This window comes from Apium graveolens, chromosome 1 (genome assembly GCF_009905375.1).
Source record: "Apium graveolens cultivar Ventura chromosome 1, ASM990537v1, whole genome shotgun sequence".
NCBI classification, from domain to species: domain Eukaryota; kingdom Viridiplantae; phylum Streptophyta; class Magnoliopsida; order Apiales; family Apiaceae; genus Apium; species Apium graveolens.
The window spans coordinates 30232524-30253474 of record NC_133647.1 but is presented as its reverse complement, the minus strand read 5'-3'; the positions used below and the strand labels follow the sequence as shown (position 1 = coordinate 30253474).

Sequence of the window (20951 nt, the reverse complement as noted above, 5' to 3'; positions counted from 1 at the left end):
ATCTGATTTTTGGTTTTTCAACTGAATACAGTCGAATTTTGAATCGTATTTTCAATCATATACGGTCGAATTTAACTTTTGGGGGGCTTTTAAATTTTCCAGAAAATTCAAATTTTTGTGCGGGATTTTTAAATTTCAATTGAAAATTTGAATTCGACCACCTTCGGTCGAATTTGGCCGGTCGAATTTAAGCGGTTGTATTTATCCGGTCATAATTAGTCGGTCAAATTTAGTTAAATACGACCGAAGTTCTAAATTCGACTCCCTTTATTACAACCGATTCAAAATCGGTCGAAATTAAGTAAATTCGACTGTGGACGGTCGAATTAAGCTAAATTCGACCGATTTTTTTCAGTCAAATTTAGCCTTTTTCTTGTAGTGTTATTTCATATCTACGTTGAAATACGCTTATGAAAGTGTTTATACGAAATACACTTTCTCATATATATTTAAATACTCCCTCCATTTTGTAATTAAAATTAGGTTAATTTGAACTCATATATGTTTAAAAATAAATTGGAAAGGAAAGAGTATATATTTTTTTCTGCTAATGCACTGAATATGGATTAATATTTATTTTGTATTAGGTGTTCAAAATATTCTTTTATTTTACATATAAAAACACTATTTTCTAAGATCGATAACTTAACCGCCACTCAACTTAGTGGGCTTTATTAAACTGGGATTTTAATACATTATATATAATTTATGAATTTTAATAAATTATATCTGATTTTGATTTTACGCGGATTCTAGATTAATATCGTAGAGTTGATAAAGAATTTTTAGGATTTAAATACAATCCTTCAAAATCTTAATGAGTTATGATGGGATTTCAAAAATCATAAAATACATTGAACATATCCCACAAAATCCCCATCATTTTATTAAGTCCAAAAAAATATGTTAGCATGTGAATATCATCGGATTTTAATGGATTTTAAATAATCTTATTTGAATACCATAAGATTTGTAAGCATAGTTTAAAATCTCGATTGAATACCAACATATTTTGTAGCATAATTTAAAATTTTAGTTGAATATCATAAAATTTTGATACATTTTTTAAAATCTCAATTGAATACACACCTAGATTTCATAAATGAAAAAAAATTCTTTAAAATGTCAGTTCAAGCACGTATGTGTGTTCGAAGATATCTATATTATAAACGGTTATCCTCTGTTTTAATTATTAAAAATAAAAAATATTATATACATGTTAAACTACTAAATTGCTAAATTACGAGATATAGTCTTCGTATATCGCACTCAATTACGACAACTGCTTTTTCCTCATTTTTTATTATAAATCTATAAATATTATATATTTATATAAATATATTAAAGTTATTATATAATTGAATAAACAAAATTTTAAAATTATTTGAATATTAAGGAATGTGTGCATGGTAGGGGATTTAAGTTAGTATCTTAATATGTTGCTTTTGATAAGTACTGATGTTTTATAATTAAAAGGTTATTTTCTCTTTGTCAGGTCGTATTATCGACGGGAGTTATATTCTTAGTTCGATTCAGAATTTGTATAATAAAATATCAGCTTTTCGTAAAAAAAAGATTCTTTTTGTAAACACGCAGGAACATTTCTGTCAATAAAAAACACATACGAACATATATTATAATTTTCTTCTTTACTCTAAACAAACTAATTCAATTTTCTTTTAATAATTATAAAATTAAAATTAAAAAAAAAACATAAAACTATTTTAAAGAAATAAGAATTTTATAAGAAAAAGGCAAGTAATTATTAACTAGTCTTCTATAATTTAGGTCCAGTAATAGGGAGTTGGGAGTGTTGAAACTTGAAAGGGAGGTGTGCAAAGAGATTTACTCTCCTAAAGTTTATCCAGAGTTTAACTGAAACAACAAAATTATCTGAGTTGTAGCACCAGTACGTTAAGGATAACTCACTCAATACTTTTAATGTTATCCAAAGTTGGTTTTATCCAAACTCGATCTTGTAACAAATCCTCCTATATATTCCCTTGATTCTTCTTATAAAATTTTCTACTGAGCTTTTTAGCTAATCAACCATCTTCTCATTTTACAGTATATACTTGTTCCTTCGTTTATAATCTCTCAGCTTTCAAAATGGTGGACGTTATGTTTATACGTACCATTGTTGGTGTAATCGGTCAGTGCTGCATTGCATTTCTAATCAATCCATGTTTACAAGAAATAGAGTCATTTCACATCGCAAAATCATTCGGATTTATTATAAACAGATTAAATTGTTTATATATGTTTTCTTTAGCTATGTATGTAATATTAAAATAAGTTTTGCATGGTGTAGTTGTGTTTGCAGCATGCATTTCATTTTGAATCCTTTCACTGCACAAGAAAATGGTGAATGGACATCATATCATATACACTTGTCTTAACCCGTTATTTATTGATGTTATTATTGTAGAGATTATATATGTTCCATATATCTACAATGGACTCACAATTTCCTTGCTTGTTTTTTGCACAGGGAACGTCATCTCATTTTTCCTGTTTATGTCTCCTGCGTAAGGCTAAATCTATCTATCTCTCCCTTTTACAAACAAAATTTTGTAGGTTTGCAAATACTAAGGGTGTAATAATTGTACGTGTGTAGGCCAACATTTTACAGAATTGTAAAGAAGAAATCAGTGGAAGAGTTCCAACCTTACCCATATTTGGGGACGACGATAAACTGTATGTTCTGGGTGTTATATGGTACCCCGTTGATTCATCCGGGAAGCACCCTGGTTCTCACTATTAATGGAGTCGGCCTTGTTATCGAGTTAACCTATCTCTCTATCTTCCTCATATATGCCAATGACAATAAACAAAGGGTAAGTAGCCCTACATACTCTTGTTAAGTTTCATATAACCTGATATATTCCGTTAACTAATTGAAGAATGAGTAGTGAATTAAGTTACATAATAATATTGCAGAAGCAAGTGGTAGGTATACTATTGTTGGAGGTGGTGGTGATTGCCTTGGTTAGTGGATTGGTGATTGGACTAGTACCTACTATTCAGAAGAGAACTCTTATTATTGGAGTTATTTGCATAGTGTTCAATATCGGCATGTACTTTTCTCCTCTCATGGTCTGGGTAAGTCAATCTAGCTAGGTTATATATAATAATCATTCTTATGATGTCATTAATACATGGTTTGTGTCCGTGGACAGAGAAAAGTGATAAAGACAAAGAGTGTGGAGTACATGCCTTTTTGGCTTTCAGTGGCCAATCTCCTCAACGGAGCTTGCTGGCTCATCTATGGTTTGCTCAGATTTGACATTAACCTTGTGGTAAGTAACACTTACTAAGCAACACATTCATTATATGTGTGTTTCACTTTGACATATCCTCTTGTCGTTGTAGGTTCCGAATGGTCTTGGATTTGGGTCTGGAGTGTTGCAGCTCATACTATATGCTTGTTACTGGGAAAAGACTCCTAAAGGAAGTCATAAGAAAGCACCACATTCTGAGGTGCAGCTCCAAGGAAACATTGTTTAATTATTTACCTTCAAGAGTAGCCTAGCCCAATCAAGTAGTTTTCTGTTTTTGTATGCTTCAAGTTTGTTGGTGTCAATAAATTTTATTAGCCTTTCCCTTTTACTTCCATGGATTATTTGAGATTGGTCATACAAATTCACACTGTAGATTGCAAACATCTTTTCATAACAAAACTAATTTTGAAATTGATAATTTAATGTCATTTTAGATTGCAAAATTAGCCGGATTATTTAAGATTGGTGACACAATTTTATAGAAAACAAATTTTGAAGTTATTATTAAAACTTGGCTTTAAAACTGAATTTCTCACACAATTGCACATAATAAATATTGTGTTGTTGACGACATTACATGCATTTTATTTATATTTATTTACAGTCAAGTCTGAATGACACGACACGTACAATAAAAATTATCTGAATTAATGAAACATGTCCACTTGAGGATTCAAACTTGACTCAAAGTTTTATGTACTGTGTTCAATGTTCATCTCTTTTCCTCATCTTCAATTATTTCTATCTCCTACTCATTTATTAAGCAAACCAGCTTAGGCAAATCAGATACCGGAAATTTACTTTGCGATGCACGGGTCTCGATTAATATTTATATATTTTGAACTTTATTTTGTAAAATTTTATTAAATTTTTATATAAATAATTAAATACTAAATAATAATTATATATTATAATTTCAAGTTCGGTTAAAATAATTTAAATAGTATATCATTGATGAGATCTTATTCATAAATAATATAAATAGTATATATTCTGAAAACTTTTATGTATCTTTATAAATAATATATATGTTTGTTGTTGACGGTATTTGAACCTGAGAACTTATATGTAACTATGAATGATAATATAAATGTTTGTTGTTGACGGGATTCGAACCTGAGAACTTGTGGAGTGTAATTTTTTTAGTATTTGGATTTAACGGCTCTGATTATTTGATGAAGAAGATCCGACGGTCGTGATGAAAAGGGATAACCAAAATGTGAGGTTAACCAAACTACAAATTATACCTCATTCCGGCTATTATAGTATAGTATATGATAACTCCGGTGAGCGGGGCGGCTCCGTCCGACGGCGTTCCTGGACCTTCTGTGCGTGGGTGAGGTGTAGCTGCTGGTTGGGCGCCTGCAAAACAACACCGGAAGGGGAGTTTGGCTCCCACGGCGCCTCCGGTGTAAGAATAAGAACAGGTTTTGGGGAAAATGAAGGTATGTATATTTATGTAATTTAGAGGCTGCTGTGTGTGTGTATGGATGTGTATATGTGATGGCTGCTGTGTGTTTTTGAATGTATGAGAGTGTGTGAGTGTGTAAGAGTGAATATTTTCCAACCCCTAAACCCTTCAGTCTTGGGGGTATATATAGCCCCAAGGTAGGGTTTAGGGGTAGTTACCTCTAAATCCGGGCCGTTGGATCTTGGGAGCGGAGGACGCCTGACTTGGGAGGATTGCTTACACGTGTCCAGGGGAGGACCACCTCCAGAGTGTCCTAACGGCCTTCTGACACGCGTCGTGCTTGTCTAGTATGTTGGTTGTTGATAGCTGTCATAGTCACGTGCCCACGTACCCTTCCTTGGCGGGTTGTGGGATGTGCATGTGTTTGCTGGGACCTCCCTCACGGCGGTTTTGGCCCCGATCCGGATCCGGGTATGCTGGTGGATCCGGATCCGGGCAATAGGATAGATCCGGGCCTGGGCTCTTATACTTGATTGGCCTGGGAGAGGGGGGGTCTTAGCAGGTCAGTTGAGCCTGTATTCCTTTAGTCCAGGTTGACGCCTATCCGGGTCTCTTATAACCTATCATTTGCCCCTCACTCCCTTATGCAGATTTTCTGGATGAGGGAGTAGAGTAGGGTTGCATATTTGGCTTAGGAAAAAACTTTCTGCTCTTGGTTGGCTCCCAATCCGGATCTGGTGTAATGGATACCAATCCGGATTAAGGTAGAATAGTTGATTCAGAAAAATTTCTGCTCCTGGTTGCCCCCCAATCCGGATCTGGTGTACCAGTCCGGATTAAGGTAGAATAGTTGCTTCAGAAAAACTTCTGCTCCTGGTTGCCCCCCAATCCGGATTTGGTGTAATGGATACCAATCCGGATTAAGGTAGAATAGTTGCTTCAGAAAAATTTCTGCTCCTGGTTGCCCTTCAATCCGGATCTGGTGCAATGGATACCAATCTGGATTAAGGTAGAGTAGTTGTTGATTCAAACCTGTATCCGGTTGTCAATGGTCCGGATCATGGCTTTTGGTCCGGATCATGGGCTGTGGAATTTGAAGAGATTTTAACTTGTAACGTCTTTCAGTTTTTTCCCTCCCATAAATTCGAATTTTTAGGCAGTTACGTTCCTTGAAAATAGGCCCTTAATGATGACGGGGTTTAATGCGCACACACACATATATATATATATATATATATATATATATTTGTAACTGCTGCTAGACCCAGTAAGACCCTGCCACGTGGCAGGGGTGGTTCTCCTCTTCGCCTTCTATAAAAGCCGGCTCCCTGTCCATTTCTTTTTCTTTTTTGTTATTCACACCAAAGAATTCCAACAATTTTTCTCTCTTCCTCTTCTTCTCAAGGTCTCTCGAAGCGCTTCATCGGTGGTTAGAGGTTTCCGTCGCTGCGTCGTCGTCTTCTGCCCTCTTTGATTGCAATTTGTAAGTTTATTCTTTTCTTCTTCGATTCACTGTGATTTATCTTCGAGTTATTCCCACTTTTTCCAATTTTGCATGCTTCAATTTCGTGTCTCTATCTTCGAATCCATGGTACCAGTTAGTGTTTTAGTCTTTTTTGTGTTTGATACGACTGTTTGTGTGTAGACCTGTGATTTTTTGCTTGTTTTTGTTTGATTTTGGTTGTGATTTTGGGTTTTTGTGCTCGGTTTTTCTGTGTTTTCTCTATTTGTTCTTCGTGTTCTTGATAGAATATAATTGTGTGTATATGTAAAAAGGGGTGGATTTTGTTGTTTGATTTTTTGGTTAGCTGTTTGTGGGTTAGGGTTTTGATTTTGATCCGGGTTGGGGGTATAGGATCCGGATCTAGGGGAGGTTTATTAGTAGAATTTTATGACGGGTTTTCTAAGCTGTTTTTGGTTGCTTCTGATCCGGGTATGGGTGTTTTTAAGCTTTTGGTTGCTATGGACCCGGATTAAGGTATTTGCCACCAAGATCCGGGTCCATGGGTACTTTGTTTTTTTATTTGTAGTTAACATGATCCGGATCGTTGATGTTTTTCCGGGTTGGACTTGCATTGGTGGTCCGGATCATTAGGTTATGGTAAAACTAACATAACGTACCTGATCCGGACCGCTTAGTAAGACAAATAAAATCTGTAGAGCCCAGGCTAACTGACCTTCATTTTAATAGGTATATGGTCCGGACCAAGGAGCGAGCTAGGAAAGTCTATAACTGTTATCCCAACTTTTCTGACGAGGAGAGTGATCCGGATTCATCTGGTAGAGAACAGATCCGGGGCGAGATGGTGAGGAAAGGGTCCGGGTCTGTGGGGACAATTACTAGCTTCCGGTTCAAGAGGCTTCCGGAGAACTCGGTCATCTTTACGCCAGAGGGCCGCTGGTCTGATATTAAGTATCATTTCGTGAGAAAGCCACCTGGGTTTGAAGATAGCATTTATTATACCCTGGTCAGATACGAGAGGCACGAGGATGGCCACCCGGGTGTTTATGACCAAGGTGCTCTGGAAGCAGCTTTTGCTTCGTTTGGGATCAGCCGGGATCATTACCAGCTGAAGGATTTTTACGCATAAGCTGACCCGGGTGATATGGACAAGGCGATCCGGGCTGCCTTTCAATTAACTCCTGATATCGCTTGGAGGTGGCCCGAGCCCCATGAGAGGATTTTCCATCGTCCCGCGGATGGTTTTGTTCCGGTCTGGCTGGAGCATCTAAGGTCCGGGTGGAGCCCTCGCTGCCATATTTTTCTTAAGCACCTTTGTAAGTATGTCTACAGGATATCCCCTATACAGATAACTCCAAACGGAATCAAGTCTATGACCTGGTTCATAGCTTGCTGTAACAAGGCTGGGCTCATGCCTACCTTCAAGTTGTTCCACCAGATTTTCTATCTTTCTAGGTCGAGCCAGAAGCTTTTTTATGAGCTGAGGTTCCGGGCAGCAGAGTGTGGCTTTGGTCCGGGTAGGTCGAAACCGGTTATGCATCAGACCTCGTTGAAACATTGGAACGGGGAGATATTGATGCTGAAGGGGTACGATCTGGAGTTTCTCCCTTACTTTACAACCGGGGAAGTTAAGATAAAGTTCAACCCGGAGATCTTAGAGGGAGAGGCTGTAGATCAGATTAGGAAATTTTGCGGTAGTCTCGGGTTCCAGCCGACCCGGTATACCTTTATGAACCATAAACTCCTGTTCCAACTCGGCTGTAAGTAGAGCTGTTCACGAACAGAGCTGTTCGCGAACAAGCTCGAGCTCGGCTCGTTAAAGGCTCATTCGGATCGGCTCGTTCGTGAAATCGAGCTCGAGCTCGAACACATGAATGTGTTCGTTAAGCAAAACGAGCTCGAGCCTAGTTTTAGTATGTTCGGCTCGAACTCGGCTCGAACTCGGCTCGTACTCGTTCGACTCGAGCTCGATCGTTAAAAACTCGAAAAATATGATGGTTTTTGAACCCTTAGATCAGATAGATGAACAGGTATACGAAGAAAGCAACTGAAAGAACAGAAATCCACACTCATTTCTGAAAAATCAAAGACAACCCTACCCATCATTCTCATCTTAATCAAATCCATGTATCCAAAAACCTCCATCACATCCGCATACTCCATCCCATCAACTCAAGCCAACTGATGCTAAAAAAGATTATCAAAATCTAGTGACATCAGAAGGTATCTCAATCAAGCAAAAATTGAAATCCAGGACTAGATCAAGTGTTAGGGACTCCGAGGATTCTAAAAATGAAGCTATTAGTACAGTAGTTTCAGCGGAGATGAAGACCCAACCCCATCTTATCTACAAAGTTGCCTAGTAATGAGGTAAGATAACATGAGGATTGAAAATTTAGAATTTAGGAATAAGAATAGTAGAGATGAGAGAGGCTAGAATCTGTTGATAAAAGAATGACGAAGTAATTTAAGTTTAGGTTAGAATTTTGGATATTTGGATTGGGCTTCCATCTAACATGGGCTTGCACATATAAACTGGGCTTGAATTAGTTAGTCTAGGCTAGCAAAATTGTTTTTCTCTTAATTTTTTAACGAGCTGTTCGGTTATAGCTCGGGCTCGGTTCGGCTCATTTTTGTTCGCGAACAAACTCGTGTTCGGCTCGTTAGTTAACGAGCTCGAGCTCGAACATGTTTTTTTGTTCGATAAGCAAGCTCGGCTCGGCTCAGCTCGGCTCAGCTCGGTTCGTCAGAAAAAATAAAAGCCCGGCTCGTTTACCTTAAAACTCGGCTCGGCTCGGTTCGTGAACAGCCCTAGCTGTAAGTTCTTCTTTAACCTGTTCTGTTAGTGATCCGGGTCCCCATCCCTGCTTGGGGATCCGGAATAGGTTCCTTTTCCTTTTAACTTGTAATTGTTGGGAAACTCTGTTTGGTCTTTGATCCGGGTCTCTCTGCTTTTCCTGATGATCCGAATCAACTTATATTTTGCTTTTTTAATTGTAGCTAATTTGCATAAATCATTTTCCCATGATCCGGGCTTACTGCAGTATTTTATTTCCGGATTTTGGTAGTCTTTGCATATATATCAATCTTGTGCTTATAGTTTTCTTTTCCAATTTTTCAGGTTTGCCACATTACAACCCTGCATCCAGAGCGATAATGTCTTCTTCGGCTTATGCAGCAGCTTTCAACTCATTGGGATTGGCATACAAGACAACCAAGGGGGCCCCTTGTACTGGATCCGGATCTGCGGATGTAGAGGGCGGGGCCGAATCTTATGCCCCCCGGAACGTTCCCAGCCCGGGTGATGTTGCTTTGAACGAGGACCCGGACGTCCAAGAGATCTCTGAGGATCCCCTTCGAAGAAAAGGAAGTCCGCCTCGGGAAAGCCTCCCCGCGGAAAAGCTGTTGTTGCTGACCAGGTCGTTTGTGATTCGGAAGGGAAGGGTCCGGACGGGGGTCTCATCAGGATAGGGACAAAGAGCTTGGTTGACCTGGTCGGGTTCATGTCTAGTATTCCTTCCCAAGATGACTATGAGGAGGTGGAAGGATACAGCATGGCTGCATCTCTGAAAAGGGTCACCGGGCAATGGGGACAGGTATCTAACATTTCCATGCCTTTGGTTCCGGATTGCGTCCCCCATTCCCCCTTTTTTTTTGTACTTAGTCGATTTCTTTCTTTTTTCAGCTCGAGAGTGCCATATCTATATGCTCGGACGTTGCCTACACGGAGGTCCGGGAGGCCAACAACCGAACCAATACCGAGAAGATAAGGGCTGATACCTTGCAGGGTGAGTTGGAGGAAGCCCGGGAGAGATTCCGCGTTGTTGAGTCCTGGTTAAGCCAGAAGTTGAAGGAATCTGAGGACCGGGCTGAGGGGCTTGCCAAAGAAGTGGGGAAACTCAAAGTTGAACTTGCTGCCAAGGAAAACTTGAACAAGGAGGCTATCATTGCCGAATTCAAGGCCAGCGATGTTTATGATTTCGAGGTTGCTCAGGTCGGGGTTCCCGAAGTGCGCAGGTCCTGGGTCGTTGCTGAGCGCCACATTAAGACCGACCTTTTGGCTTCCTGGGAGAGCTTCATCCAGGAGTTCCTTGCTGCAAAGGCCGCGGTGGAGCAGGGCCAGGGAGAACCGGAACCCTATGATGGCCCGAGTCCCAGCTTCCTCTAGATCCGGACCAGCTTTGCAAAGCTTCTCGGGCCCAGCCCTTGTAATTTCATTTTCTAGGATTTCCCATTCTCGTACTTTAATTTGAACTATTTGTAATATTTGGATTTGTTCCGGGTTGAAGGCAATCCGGATCCTGCTTTTAAATTCTACTCCCGTTGCCTTGTACTTTCCTTCCATTGTTGAAAATATTTGTTTTTCCATCTGCTTTTTATAGGCAGGCCCCCGATCCGGATGGGCTTTATAACCGGATTGTTCCGGGTATGAAGTCTTATCCGGATTTGAATTCTTGTAACATGATTTTTGCTCTTGGAATTGCTTTCAATCCGGGTATGATACCCACCCGGGTTGAAGTATTGTTTTTTGCTTTATGTACTTAGGAAATATAAGTGCATAATGGTTGTTTCTAACCCGGATTCGAATGCTTATCCGGGTTGATTTTTCTTTGAAATTTGCTTTCAATCCGGGTATAAAACCGTCCCGGTTTGATGTTTGCTTGTTTGCTTTTCAACCCGGATTCGAATTGTTATCCGGGTTGGTGTTTGCTTTTTTGCTTTATGTACTTGGAGGGTTACCTAAGTACATAATGGTTTTTTGCAACCCGGATTTGAATGCTTATCCGGGTTGTTTTTTGCTTTTAACTTTGCTTTCAATCCGGGTATGTCTAATCCGGATTGGTGATTGCTCCATTTACTTAGAAATTTTCTAAGCAAATAGTGGTTGCCTTTGTTTTTTGCTTCCAACCCGGGTATGAGAACGTACCCGGGTTGTTTTTTGCTTCCAAAACTGGTAATTTAAAAGTAATAACTTTCTAAGAAAGGAAAATTCTTTTCATTGATTTGCAAATTTTTTCATACAAAATTCAGGATCATGGATTGGTTGCTTGCCATAGGCTACAAGTTCTGGTTGCTTTTGGTTGCTTTTTCTACTGGTAAAACTTTCTGAGCCTGAGTTCATGCCATGTATTTGGTAATTCAGACTCATCCATGTTCATGAGCTTGTATGTTCCCGGCCTTAGAACTTCCTTGACTTTATACGGGCCTTCCCACTTTGGCATTAGCTTCCCAGTGTTGGTGGGGTCTGAAGCTTCCGTGTCTCGAAGGACCAGGTCTCCAACTTGAAAGTTTTTGACCCGGGACTTCTTGCTGAAGTGCTCTCTTGTTTTCTGCTTATACTTTTTCATTCTTGCCACTGCCTGGTCTCGGACTTCATCAATTAGCTCAATATTCGTTCTCAGCCCCTCCTCATTTGCTATCTCATCAAAGTTGATTGCTCGATGGGAGGGGGATCCTACTTCAATTGGTACCATGGCTTCAGTTCCATAAGCCAGCTTGAAGGGGGTTTCTCCTGTGCTTGTTCTTGGGCTTGTTCAGTATGCCCAGAGTACATTAGGCAATTCTTCTGGCCATTTGGTTTTGCTTTCCCTGAGTCTCTTCTCTATCCCCCTGAGAAGTATTCGATTGGTTACTTCAACTTGGTCATTCCCTTGAGGGTAGGCTACAGATGACTTCTTGTGCCGGATACCCCGTTCTTGAAGGTAGGATTCGAATTCTGAACCAACGAATTGTGGTCCGTTGTCTGAGACTAGTACTCTCGGGATCCCGAATCTCATCAGAATGTTATCCATGAACCTGATGCAATCTTGCTGGTTTATTGTTCTCATTGCTTTTGCTTCTACCCATTTTGTCATATAATCAATTGATACTAGTAAGTACCCGAGGTCTCCTCTGGCCCTGGGGAAGGGTCCCATGATATCAATGCCCCATACAGCAAATGGGATTGGTGACAAGACTGAGGAGGGTAGGACTGGGCTCATTCGGCTGACATTGCTGAATAACTGACATTCCTTGCACTTTTTCACAAATTCTATTGCATCCTGGTGAATAGTTGGCCAGTAGTATCCTTGTCTTATGATTTTGTGAGCTAGGGCCTTCGCGGACATATGATCCCCGCATATTCCTTCATGAATTTCCATAAGACAGTATTGTGCCTTTCCTGGGCCGATGCACTTCAGGATTGGGGAGGAGAAGGTCCGGCGATAGAGTATACCCTCTTCGATGAAGAATTTTGAGGCTTTTGCCTTTAACCTTTGAGCCTTCCCTTTATCCTCTGGGAGTTCTCCCTTTTCCAGGTAATTGATAAATGGAGTCATCCAATTTGGGCTGTTGTCTATTTCCATGACCTCTTCAGATTCTATGTTCGGTTTCTGCAATTCTTCGAAGTAGACGGAGCAATCCAGGTCTGATGAATTTTGAACAAGTTTAGATAGTGCATCAGCTTCTGAATTCTCCTCTCTACAGATTTGGATGACTTGGATTTTTGGTATGGAGGCGAGGTAGCTTTGGACCAGAGCCTGGTACTTGGCTAGAACTGGATCCTTGGCTATGTACTCGCCATTTGTTTGCTTTACCACGATCTGGGAGTCGCTGTAGATTTTAAGATCCTGGATCCTGAGTGTTCTTGCTAGCTTTAATCCTGCAATCAAGGCCTCGTACTCTGCTTGGTTGTTTGTTGCTGAGAAGCCGAAGGAGATTGCTGTTTGGATTGTGAATCCTTCTGGGCTCTTTAAGATGAGCCCGGCTCCTGCTCTTTCATTGGTTGAAGAACCATCAACTTTGAGAGCCCAGGCTCCTATGTCTTGATCAGTGTTTCTTTCAGGATCAACGCTCATGGGCACAGGCTCTTCTTCCGGGAAATTACATTCTATGATGAAATCAGCTAAAGCCTGGGCTTTGATTGCTGTTCTAGGAATGAAACTCAGATTGAACTGACTTAGCTCAACTGCCCAATTTACCAACCTCCCTGAGACATCGGGCTTGTGTATTATCTTCCTTAAGGGTTGGTTAGTTACAACCCGTATCTCCCTTCCCTGGAAGTAGTGTCTGAGCTTTCTGGATGCTGTGACCAAGGCAAAAGCAAACTTTTCTAGCCTCGGGTATCGGGTCTCCGCATCTTTTAGCACTTGGCTCACATAATAAACTGGTTGCTGTTTGCCATTCTCTTCCCTGATCAAGGCTGCCCCAACTGCCAGGGCCCCTGCTGACAGGTAAAGGGATAGGGGCTCCCCGGGTTGAGCTTTGCTGACACCGGAAGGCTGCCCCCTTCCGGTGTTGTTTTGCAGGCGTCCAACCAGCAGCTACACCTCACCCACGCACAGAAGGTCCAGGAACGCCGTCGGACGGAGCCGCCCGCTCACCGGAGTTATCAGTATAGATTACTGCCTTTAATGTGATCCCCGGAGATTCGAATTACATACTAATGACGATGGATGGTACTAGATTACTAGCTACTGATGGACAAACACAAACAAATTACTTGAATCTGCTTATTCATATAATTAAGCTGCACATATATATAAAAACGCTTCTTCAAATCATCGGCTTGCATTCATCAACTTTTTTTGTTCCCCAACTAATAGGGCATTCAAGAACTTATTAACAGCGGTACATCACTTCAAGGCTTGAACATTTAAGCTAATCACAACAAAACGGGTGAAGGACAAATTTAGCCTATTTTTACACAAAATTGACAAAAATAACCAATTTCTGAAAAGTTGGCCAACTTTGGCCGATGGGATACCCAACTGTCAGTGGAGTATCCACTTTATATAAGATACCCAACTGGCAGTGGAGTATCCCATATATGAAATACCCAACTACCAGTGGAATATCTAATACAAATTGGGATACTCAACTGACAGTGGAGTATTCAATCGGCCAAAATTGGCCACTTATTTCAGAATGGCTATTTTTGTTAAATTTTTTCAAAAATCAGCTATTTTTGTCATTTTTTCCAACAAAACAAATGCATCAGCAGCATGCCGTGGAACTAATACAAGTCAAAAGCCCGATACACATTTGTCATGATTTGAATTAAAGAGGCTGTACCTATAATGTAAATAGCCATTTGCAACTATACACTAGCACACTGCAAGAAATATTTACAAATTACTATCATTTATAATGTATATACCTCAGTGCAGAGTACCCGTTTCGTGTTTTAACAAAACCTAGACGTATATTCAGAGTTTGCTGGGGAAACAGTTACTCCTTGTTCCTAGAAGATTTATCCTCCGGTCCCCCAAGAATACGAGATATTTGCAGACCTCTGCTAAATGCCTGGTTGAAGAGCATTCGCGTTTGAAATTCTGAAACAAATGGAAACCAAGCCAGGAATGCAACAGGAGTGAATAGAAGCAAGCCCATGAATATTTCATAGCCGCGAGCAAGTGTCTGAACTGATGCCCATATTCCCATTTTTACAACAAGAGGTTTCAGAGCTTGAGCAATCTAAGTTACAAGAGATAGCCAAAGCAAGAAACGATAAGAAATGTGTTGAAAGGAACTGACTTCAAAAAAAGAAAGAGAAGATCTACGTGTCCATAAAATAGAAATTTAGAAAAGGTTCAAGGTAAATGAAGTCAAACTGTCATGTGGAAGCACTCACCAGGAGCAATCCCCATCCTGATGGCATCAATGCGAGAATGCACACTACGATGTCACGAAATTGCATGTTGACTATCACTACAAGAGTAATCAACACAGCAACAGATATGATGAAGATCACACCATTAATCATTCGAAACACAAGCTGGAAATTAGCACTAAATTTTCGTCTTCCAACAGACACAGCCTGCAAAAAGAATTGAATATGTATCACAGAAAAGTTATCAAACAAATGTAGCAGAAGTGTGATGAAGAACATCAGCATAAATGGGATAGGCTATATGTAAGAATTGTGTTTTTCGAACATATAGGTCTATAGGACGTTTGCGGATCAAAGTGATTATAAACAACACAGAGAAAACACCTCTACATGCTACAGATGATTAATTCTTGTCCTGTAATTTTAGGATCTTTCTACCCAAAATGTTGGCTTTGATTCAAACTTAGGTCAGCTATTAAATGTCCAACATGCATCAAAAGTGCCTTTGAGTATTTCAAACTGGTAGATGTAAGATCTATATTAGCAAATGACATCATTGGAGAACTTCTTCAGACATGAAAATTCACTGTTGTACAAATAGTAATAAAACAAGGAAACGGAAAATGCACTCACCTTTACCACACACAATATTACTAATATCACTATCCATGATAGTCCATAAACCTGTCGAGAAATGAAGTGAATTGTTGAGTAGCTACCCGATTATATAAACTGTTCCAAAAAATTGTTTAGATACCAACAGTAGTAGTACCAGAAAACTTTTTGAGTGTTTTGCAAAGGTCAGATGATATACAAGTCCATACTGATAGATAAAGAAGCGCAACGACAACAGAATCTCTACAATGATGCCACGCACCCCAGAATATTTAAGATGATTCTGTTCCTTCTCCCACCAAGATTCCCAACTTTTCTCATGTGACACACCGATACCTCCCCTGTTTAGCATCCACTTTTTCCAGTCACTCCAGTCTTCAACTATTTTTTGCCACTCAAACCCTGATGGATTGAAGAGAAAGGGAGCAAAGAGCCATGATCCCACCATAAACCATATAGATATAGTAATTAATAAATATGCAAGAACTCCTTCATAGGCTCGACCAAATATATGATAAACAAGAAGTAAAACCATAAGCTCAATTCCCTTGACAAAGTGACTACGAGAGTACAGCCTGTAGTTCTCAGCAAACTTAGCATGAAAAACAACGAAGCCACGACCTGTCCCTCTGTATTCTGCTCCCCCATGAAGCAAGGTTCTACCAAAATAATGGGTTTTTGTTCCAAGAGAAAATGTAAAGAATATTGGTGCCAACTGTAGTTGCATAAGAACGAAATCAGTAAATGCCTTGCTAAATCCATGTTCAAGACCTATTTCCATCACCATAGGTAGTGCCATCAAATACCCAATCTGTACAAAAGACTGAGAAGCAAGAGCTACTTGTAGGGGTTTATTGTCTCGAATTGCTGGTTCCTTACTCATTGCTTCCTCCAGTCCACTGAGAACAAGATAAAGCCGACCATAGAGGAATACATAGACTATAAGGACTGTAATCTGCCAATACAGATGAATGTGATTTAGAAAATGAGAAGAAACTTTGGAGACGTAAAAAAAGTGATTTGTGTTAACTAAAATGAAGTGACATGTGTTACTAATCTATACCAAATTGCTGAAATAAAACCCGATGGTAGTGAAATAGCAAGAAAGCATGCGGAAGAAGTCAAATCGGTGTCCAAGCCTGTAAATATCACGACTCATCGTCTGCTCCCCGTTTCCATTTGCTATTTTTGCTTCAAATTGGGAAATTTGGTTGAGGCCCACATCCCTCCCTTTACCAACTTGAATATACTCATGATGAGTAATGTTCCCACCACGCAGTGTGGAATTGAAACCTGAAAAGTGACGAATATGAATGAGGATCATGCAAGCTGATCTCTATATTTATTATGAGGTTATAGACACAAATTTTCTTAGTAGCATTATGACCATGCCTGCAAATATGTCCTCGCTTAGATTGATGATTGTGGAAGCTTTACTGATACCCCCTCTGGTCAGGTGAAACAGTCTATCAAACACATCAGGATGCCCGTAATGGAACCGAACTCTGAATGAGCACAGGAACAGTTACTGATCTATAGTGGATGAAAGTTTTATGAACAAAATGATAACAAGTAGTTGACTCATACTATCGCACAAAGCTCAAATAACTCTGAAAAGAAAAACATTACAACACTGTGTCGCAACAATTATGGATTATCAAACTCAATATAAAATAATTTACTCGTACACAGATTACTGACCAACAATTTTGTGTTCCCGCAGGCTTATGACCTACAATTACAAGCTTTTTAATATGTTCTCATTTTTCTTTTCTTTTATGGACAAATGATACCATAGGGGTGGTAAGAATCAAACTTGCTCGCACACAGAATATCCAGTCTGGTGTTCTAACAGGCTCATTACCTACGATTACAAACCTTTATAATATTCTCCTCTTTTTTCCCCTTTTTTGGACAAATGATACCATAGAGGTAACAATCGAACTCTAGACCATGGTTGTCATGGCGCCAAGTCGAGGCGAGTCGATGGATCTCCGGCTAGTCGACTAGTCGACTAGTCGTGGACTAGTCGTAGACTAGTCGACCAAAAAAAAAGTCGTGGACTAGTCGTAGACTAGTCGACCAAAAAAAAAGTAATTAAACATAATATAGCATATATATATTTATATATATTATAATTTAGACTTTTAAATTTTAAGTTTCCAACATCTACCAAAATATTGTATTTAGGTCCTTATATTTCATATCCAAGGATGATGATTTGTTACAACTTTGTTATTTATTATAATTTACAGTTTAAACTTAGTCTCACCGGTAAACAACTGATGGAAAACTTACAATTGTATACATACATGAATAAATATATGTATATACACACGCAAATTCGTGTATATATAAATACATACATAATATATGTATACAGTTATAACGTTATATCATATATACTTATACTATTGTACATATATGTATATATATATACATATGAAGAAAAAAGAAAAAGAAGCTTACTGTAAATTAGGGTTGAAGAAGATCTGAAAAGTGGAAAAGGTCTGAAGAGCATCTGTTTGGGCTGTGTTCTTATCATTTGATTAGAAATTAGGGCTGAATTTTCTGTTAAAATGGTTTTCAACCAGATTGCAACCAGATTTGGGTCTTTAGAATGAATTAGTAGATGACCTGGAACGACTTGTCGACCGGACTCGACTGGTCGGCCGAAATATCCAATTTTCTCCAGTCGACAAGTTCAGTCGACTTCTCATTCTCGACTGCTCGACTAGTCGTCAACTAGTCGTCGACTAGTCAAGCGCCGTGATAACCATGCTCTAGACCTCTTCTAGCACAAGGAGTAGATTTGTCACCTCTAGCCTACTGATTTTATGTACCATTGACCATTCTCCTTTACCACCAAAACTCCATACTAGACTTGAACAGATGACAACAATTTTAATGTAATTTGCATATTCTTAATATAAATTTAGACCATCTTATCCGAACATACTTTAAAGGGCTAGCCAAAAGTCTTTGTCCAATTGTTACAAAACTAGTCTCCTGATTCGACATGAACCATGCCAGCGACGAAACACTGCAAAATAAATCAATGCAACCACAAAAGTTTTGATTAAACACCGCAAAATTGTTCAAAATCCGAAGGAGCATAAAACCTAAATACACTAGACATATATAAGATCAATTAAAGCACCTTCCAGTAAATATATGCTCCCTAAATCCCAATATTGTTGGATTCTTGACACCACGCTTTTCCAATTCCTTGGTTCGGTCGTTCTGGAAGTTCTTCCTTGGGAGAAATTCTTCAAGTAAGTTCCTCATCTTAAAGGCTTCTTCCATATAGTTATCCTATATATTTGACACCAGTAAAATTAGTGAGCTAGTTCAAAGAAAAGACATTGCTTTGGTGGCAAGCCTAATATACCTGATTCATATCTATAGTTTGCAAACCCTCTCCCCGAGTAAAAATTATTGCATGGTTTTGATTTTCAGGCTTTCCTTCACCCAAAATAGCAGGCCCCGGAAGTTTTATCCGATATATAACCTGAAGAAAGGATTTTCAAACAAACAAGATTTACCAATTAGTTAAAATATAAACAATGGAGAAGTTAAGGCAGTTATAAGTTTCAATCTAAAAAAGTATTCAAAAACACTGAAGCAACACAAAAGATTTCGAATGTAATTATGTTAAATAGAAATAACTCACACCACTATTAGAAAATTGATGGACGCACAGAAAGGTCTCCGATTGGTAACTCAGCTTCTTGAAAAAAATATCTAAATAAAAATGATTTCTTTTACATCCGTGATTAAAATTTGATACTGCAATCTTAGTTGTACCGTGACAAACAAGAAGAAAGTTCACGAGTTCATTTTTAAAAATCCAGAGCATGATACACAATTCCTGATTCCGAATTGATAGTCAAAAAGTTTAAAATGAAGAACATCATGTGATGAAAAAACATTATGTGTTGAATAGTTATTTCAGTTACTGTGTAAGGTAAACACTTATACCCAAACTGATTTGACTATACTACCTGGTCTAAGTTTTGAGAAGGCTCTGCAGAATCAAGCGACTTTGGTACAGCCTTCACAAGCACTGAATAATAAACTTTGTCAACCATATTCTTCGTTTTTCCCTTGTTTGTCTCTTCAACCTCATCAATGTAAGCAACACGGAGTGAAGGATAGCTGCAAAAAAAATATTAATTCAGGATGCAGCCAGCTATTACAAGAATAATCACACTAGTACAAGAATAGATTACGTTGTCATGAGCCTCAGAATGTCTTGAGCACGTGCATCACGAGACCTTTTCTGAATGCCATACTGCTGGCATGATACAACATAGGTAAACTTCATATCTGCCACAGCTTGACATTGAGCCAATAATGACCTTTCATTTCTTAAATCTTCCTCAGTATTAGATTCCGCAGCCTTATAACCTTTCATTAACTCTGCAAGTACGTTAACGAGCTAGATAAATATAATGGTTTCATCGAAATATAAAAGACTATAAACTGTATGCAAGCCTTCAGTACTTACCATCATGTTTAGCCATATCTAGGAAAGCCTGAAGTTCTAAAGCTTGCCGGTAGTACATCATACCTCGAACTAAATAGCTCACAAAATCAAAATATAGAAATCAAAAACTCATATTAACTATAGTATAACTTCAATGTAAATAAATTCACCAACAGTAAAATAACTCCTCTACCAGTTTTTGTCAGTGTTTGGCCTCTATATGATGCCCATAGGCGAAGTTGATCTTGCATCTCTATACTTTCTTTAAGTTCTTCTTCACTTTTTCGTCCAACACGTTCAAGAAAGTTGGTCCACTCATCTGTATAACATATGCGCATTCCATATAGGTAAGAAAGGACTGAAACCATTTATTCACCAAGTAAATTTTATGAATCAGGTGCAACAACCATTTATGTGGAATAGATTCAGATTTACCATGTCGTTCAGATATAAAACATATGTTTTTGTCATCTTAATGTACATCTTACAAAGATCTGCACGATTACAATCAATTTAAGATGCACAGTACTTGACAGAGACAATTAAGCACTGACCTGGATATATCTTTTGCAAGTAGAAGAGGATGGAAACACCATCTTCATTTGGTTTCTCTAGACTTTTGATGGAGAAAAGAACATCCTCGGTATAATAAGGAGTCAGGGCACTACGATATAGAACAAATGTGTTATCTGTCATTAGCAACCAACCAAACATACCCATTACATCCCACTTGGTCAATAAAGGGTAATCTTTGCTGCTTATGTTTACAGAATATTCCTACTTTTGTCTATGTATTTCAAGTCACGTTTGCAGGAGTTTTATGAATTAGTTTTGACCAGAAATCTTCATAATGTCTTGTCACTAAAAGAGAAAGACGAAATTTATCTACTTCAGTATTTAAAAGATTAACGACCATAGCATTTTACAACTAAACATCCTACAGTTTCCTTGTACAGCCACAACCACAGGTTGAGCTTCGATAATCATATTATGATTAGAATCCAATAAGCTGCCAATTCTTAGCCATGTAGCTGCCAATAATTACCCATATTAAATGGATCTCTAAGCATGCAATTCAGACATGAAACAACCCATGTACGGCT

General features: G+C 38.8%; 2 protein-coding genes across 9 annotated transcripts in view; one reads left to right on the top strand and one right to left on the bottom strand.

Annotated features, from left to right (window-relative positions):
• Positions 1-1996: 1996 nt before the first annotated feature.
• On the top strand, positions 1997-3609 carry LOC141719653 (bidirectional sugar transporter SWEET6b-like). The gene is made up of 6 exons (XM_074522035.1): positions 1997-2152; positions 2492-2528; positions 2618-2837; positions 2941-3102; positions 3180-3299; positions 3373-3609. The coding sequence occupies exons 1-6, from the start codon at positions 2110-2112 to the stop codon at positions 3505-3507; spliced, it is 717 nt and encodes a 238-aa protein (XP_074378136.1). The 5' UTR covers positions 1997-2109; the 3' UTR covers positions 3508-3609.
• Positions 3610-14142: 10533 nt separating this feature from the next.
• LOC141662276 (callose synthase 3-like) overlaps positions 14143-20951 on the bottom strand; it is a 36171-nt gene continuing 29362 nt past the window's right edge. For all 8 annotated transcript variants that reach the window (XM_074469211.1, XM_074469207.1, XM_074469206.1 and 5 more), the window contains 14 exons: positions 20403-20512; positions 20042-20167; positions 19870-19938; positions 19592-19781; positions 19364-19517; positions 18751-18870; positions 18520-18674; positions 18319-18402; positions 16752-16864; positions 16423-16652; positions 15517-16314; positions 15378-15428; positions 14766-14951; positions 14143-14608 (listed from right to left, as the gene is read on the bottom strand). In XM_074469211.1, the coding sequence (XP_074325312.1) occupies positions 14363-14608; positions 14766-14951; positions 15378-15428; positions 15517-16314; positions 16423-16652; positions 16752-16864; positions 18319-18402; positions 18520-18674; positions 18751-18870; positions 19364-19517; positions 19592-19781; positions 19870-19938; positions 20042-20167; positions 20403-20512 (2632 nt within the window). In that variant the 3' untranslated portion in view covers positions 14143-14362. The remainder of the gene's footprint in view (positions 14609-14765; positions 14952-15377; positions 15429-15516; positions 16315-16422; positions 16653-16751; positions 16865-18318; positions 18403-18519; positions 18675-18750; positions 18871-19363; positions 19518-19591; positions 19782-19869; positions 19939-20041; positions 20168-20402; positions 20513-20951) is intronic.

Coding starts and splice junctions, on each gene's coding strand:
- LOC141719653 (XM_074522035.1), top strand. CDS start 2,110: ATGGTGGACGTTATGTTTATACGTACCATTGTTGGTGTAATCG. Junction 2,153..2,491: donor TACCATTGTTGGTGTAATCG/GTCAGTGCTGCA, acceptor TTTTTTGCACAG/GGAACGTCATCTCATTTTTC. Junction 2,529..2,617: donor TTCCTGTTTATGTCTCCTGC/GTAAGGCTAAAT, acceptor GTACGTGTGTAG/GCCAACATTTTACAGAATTG.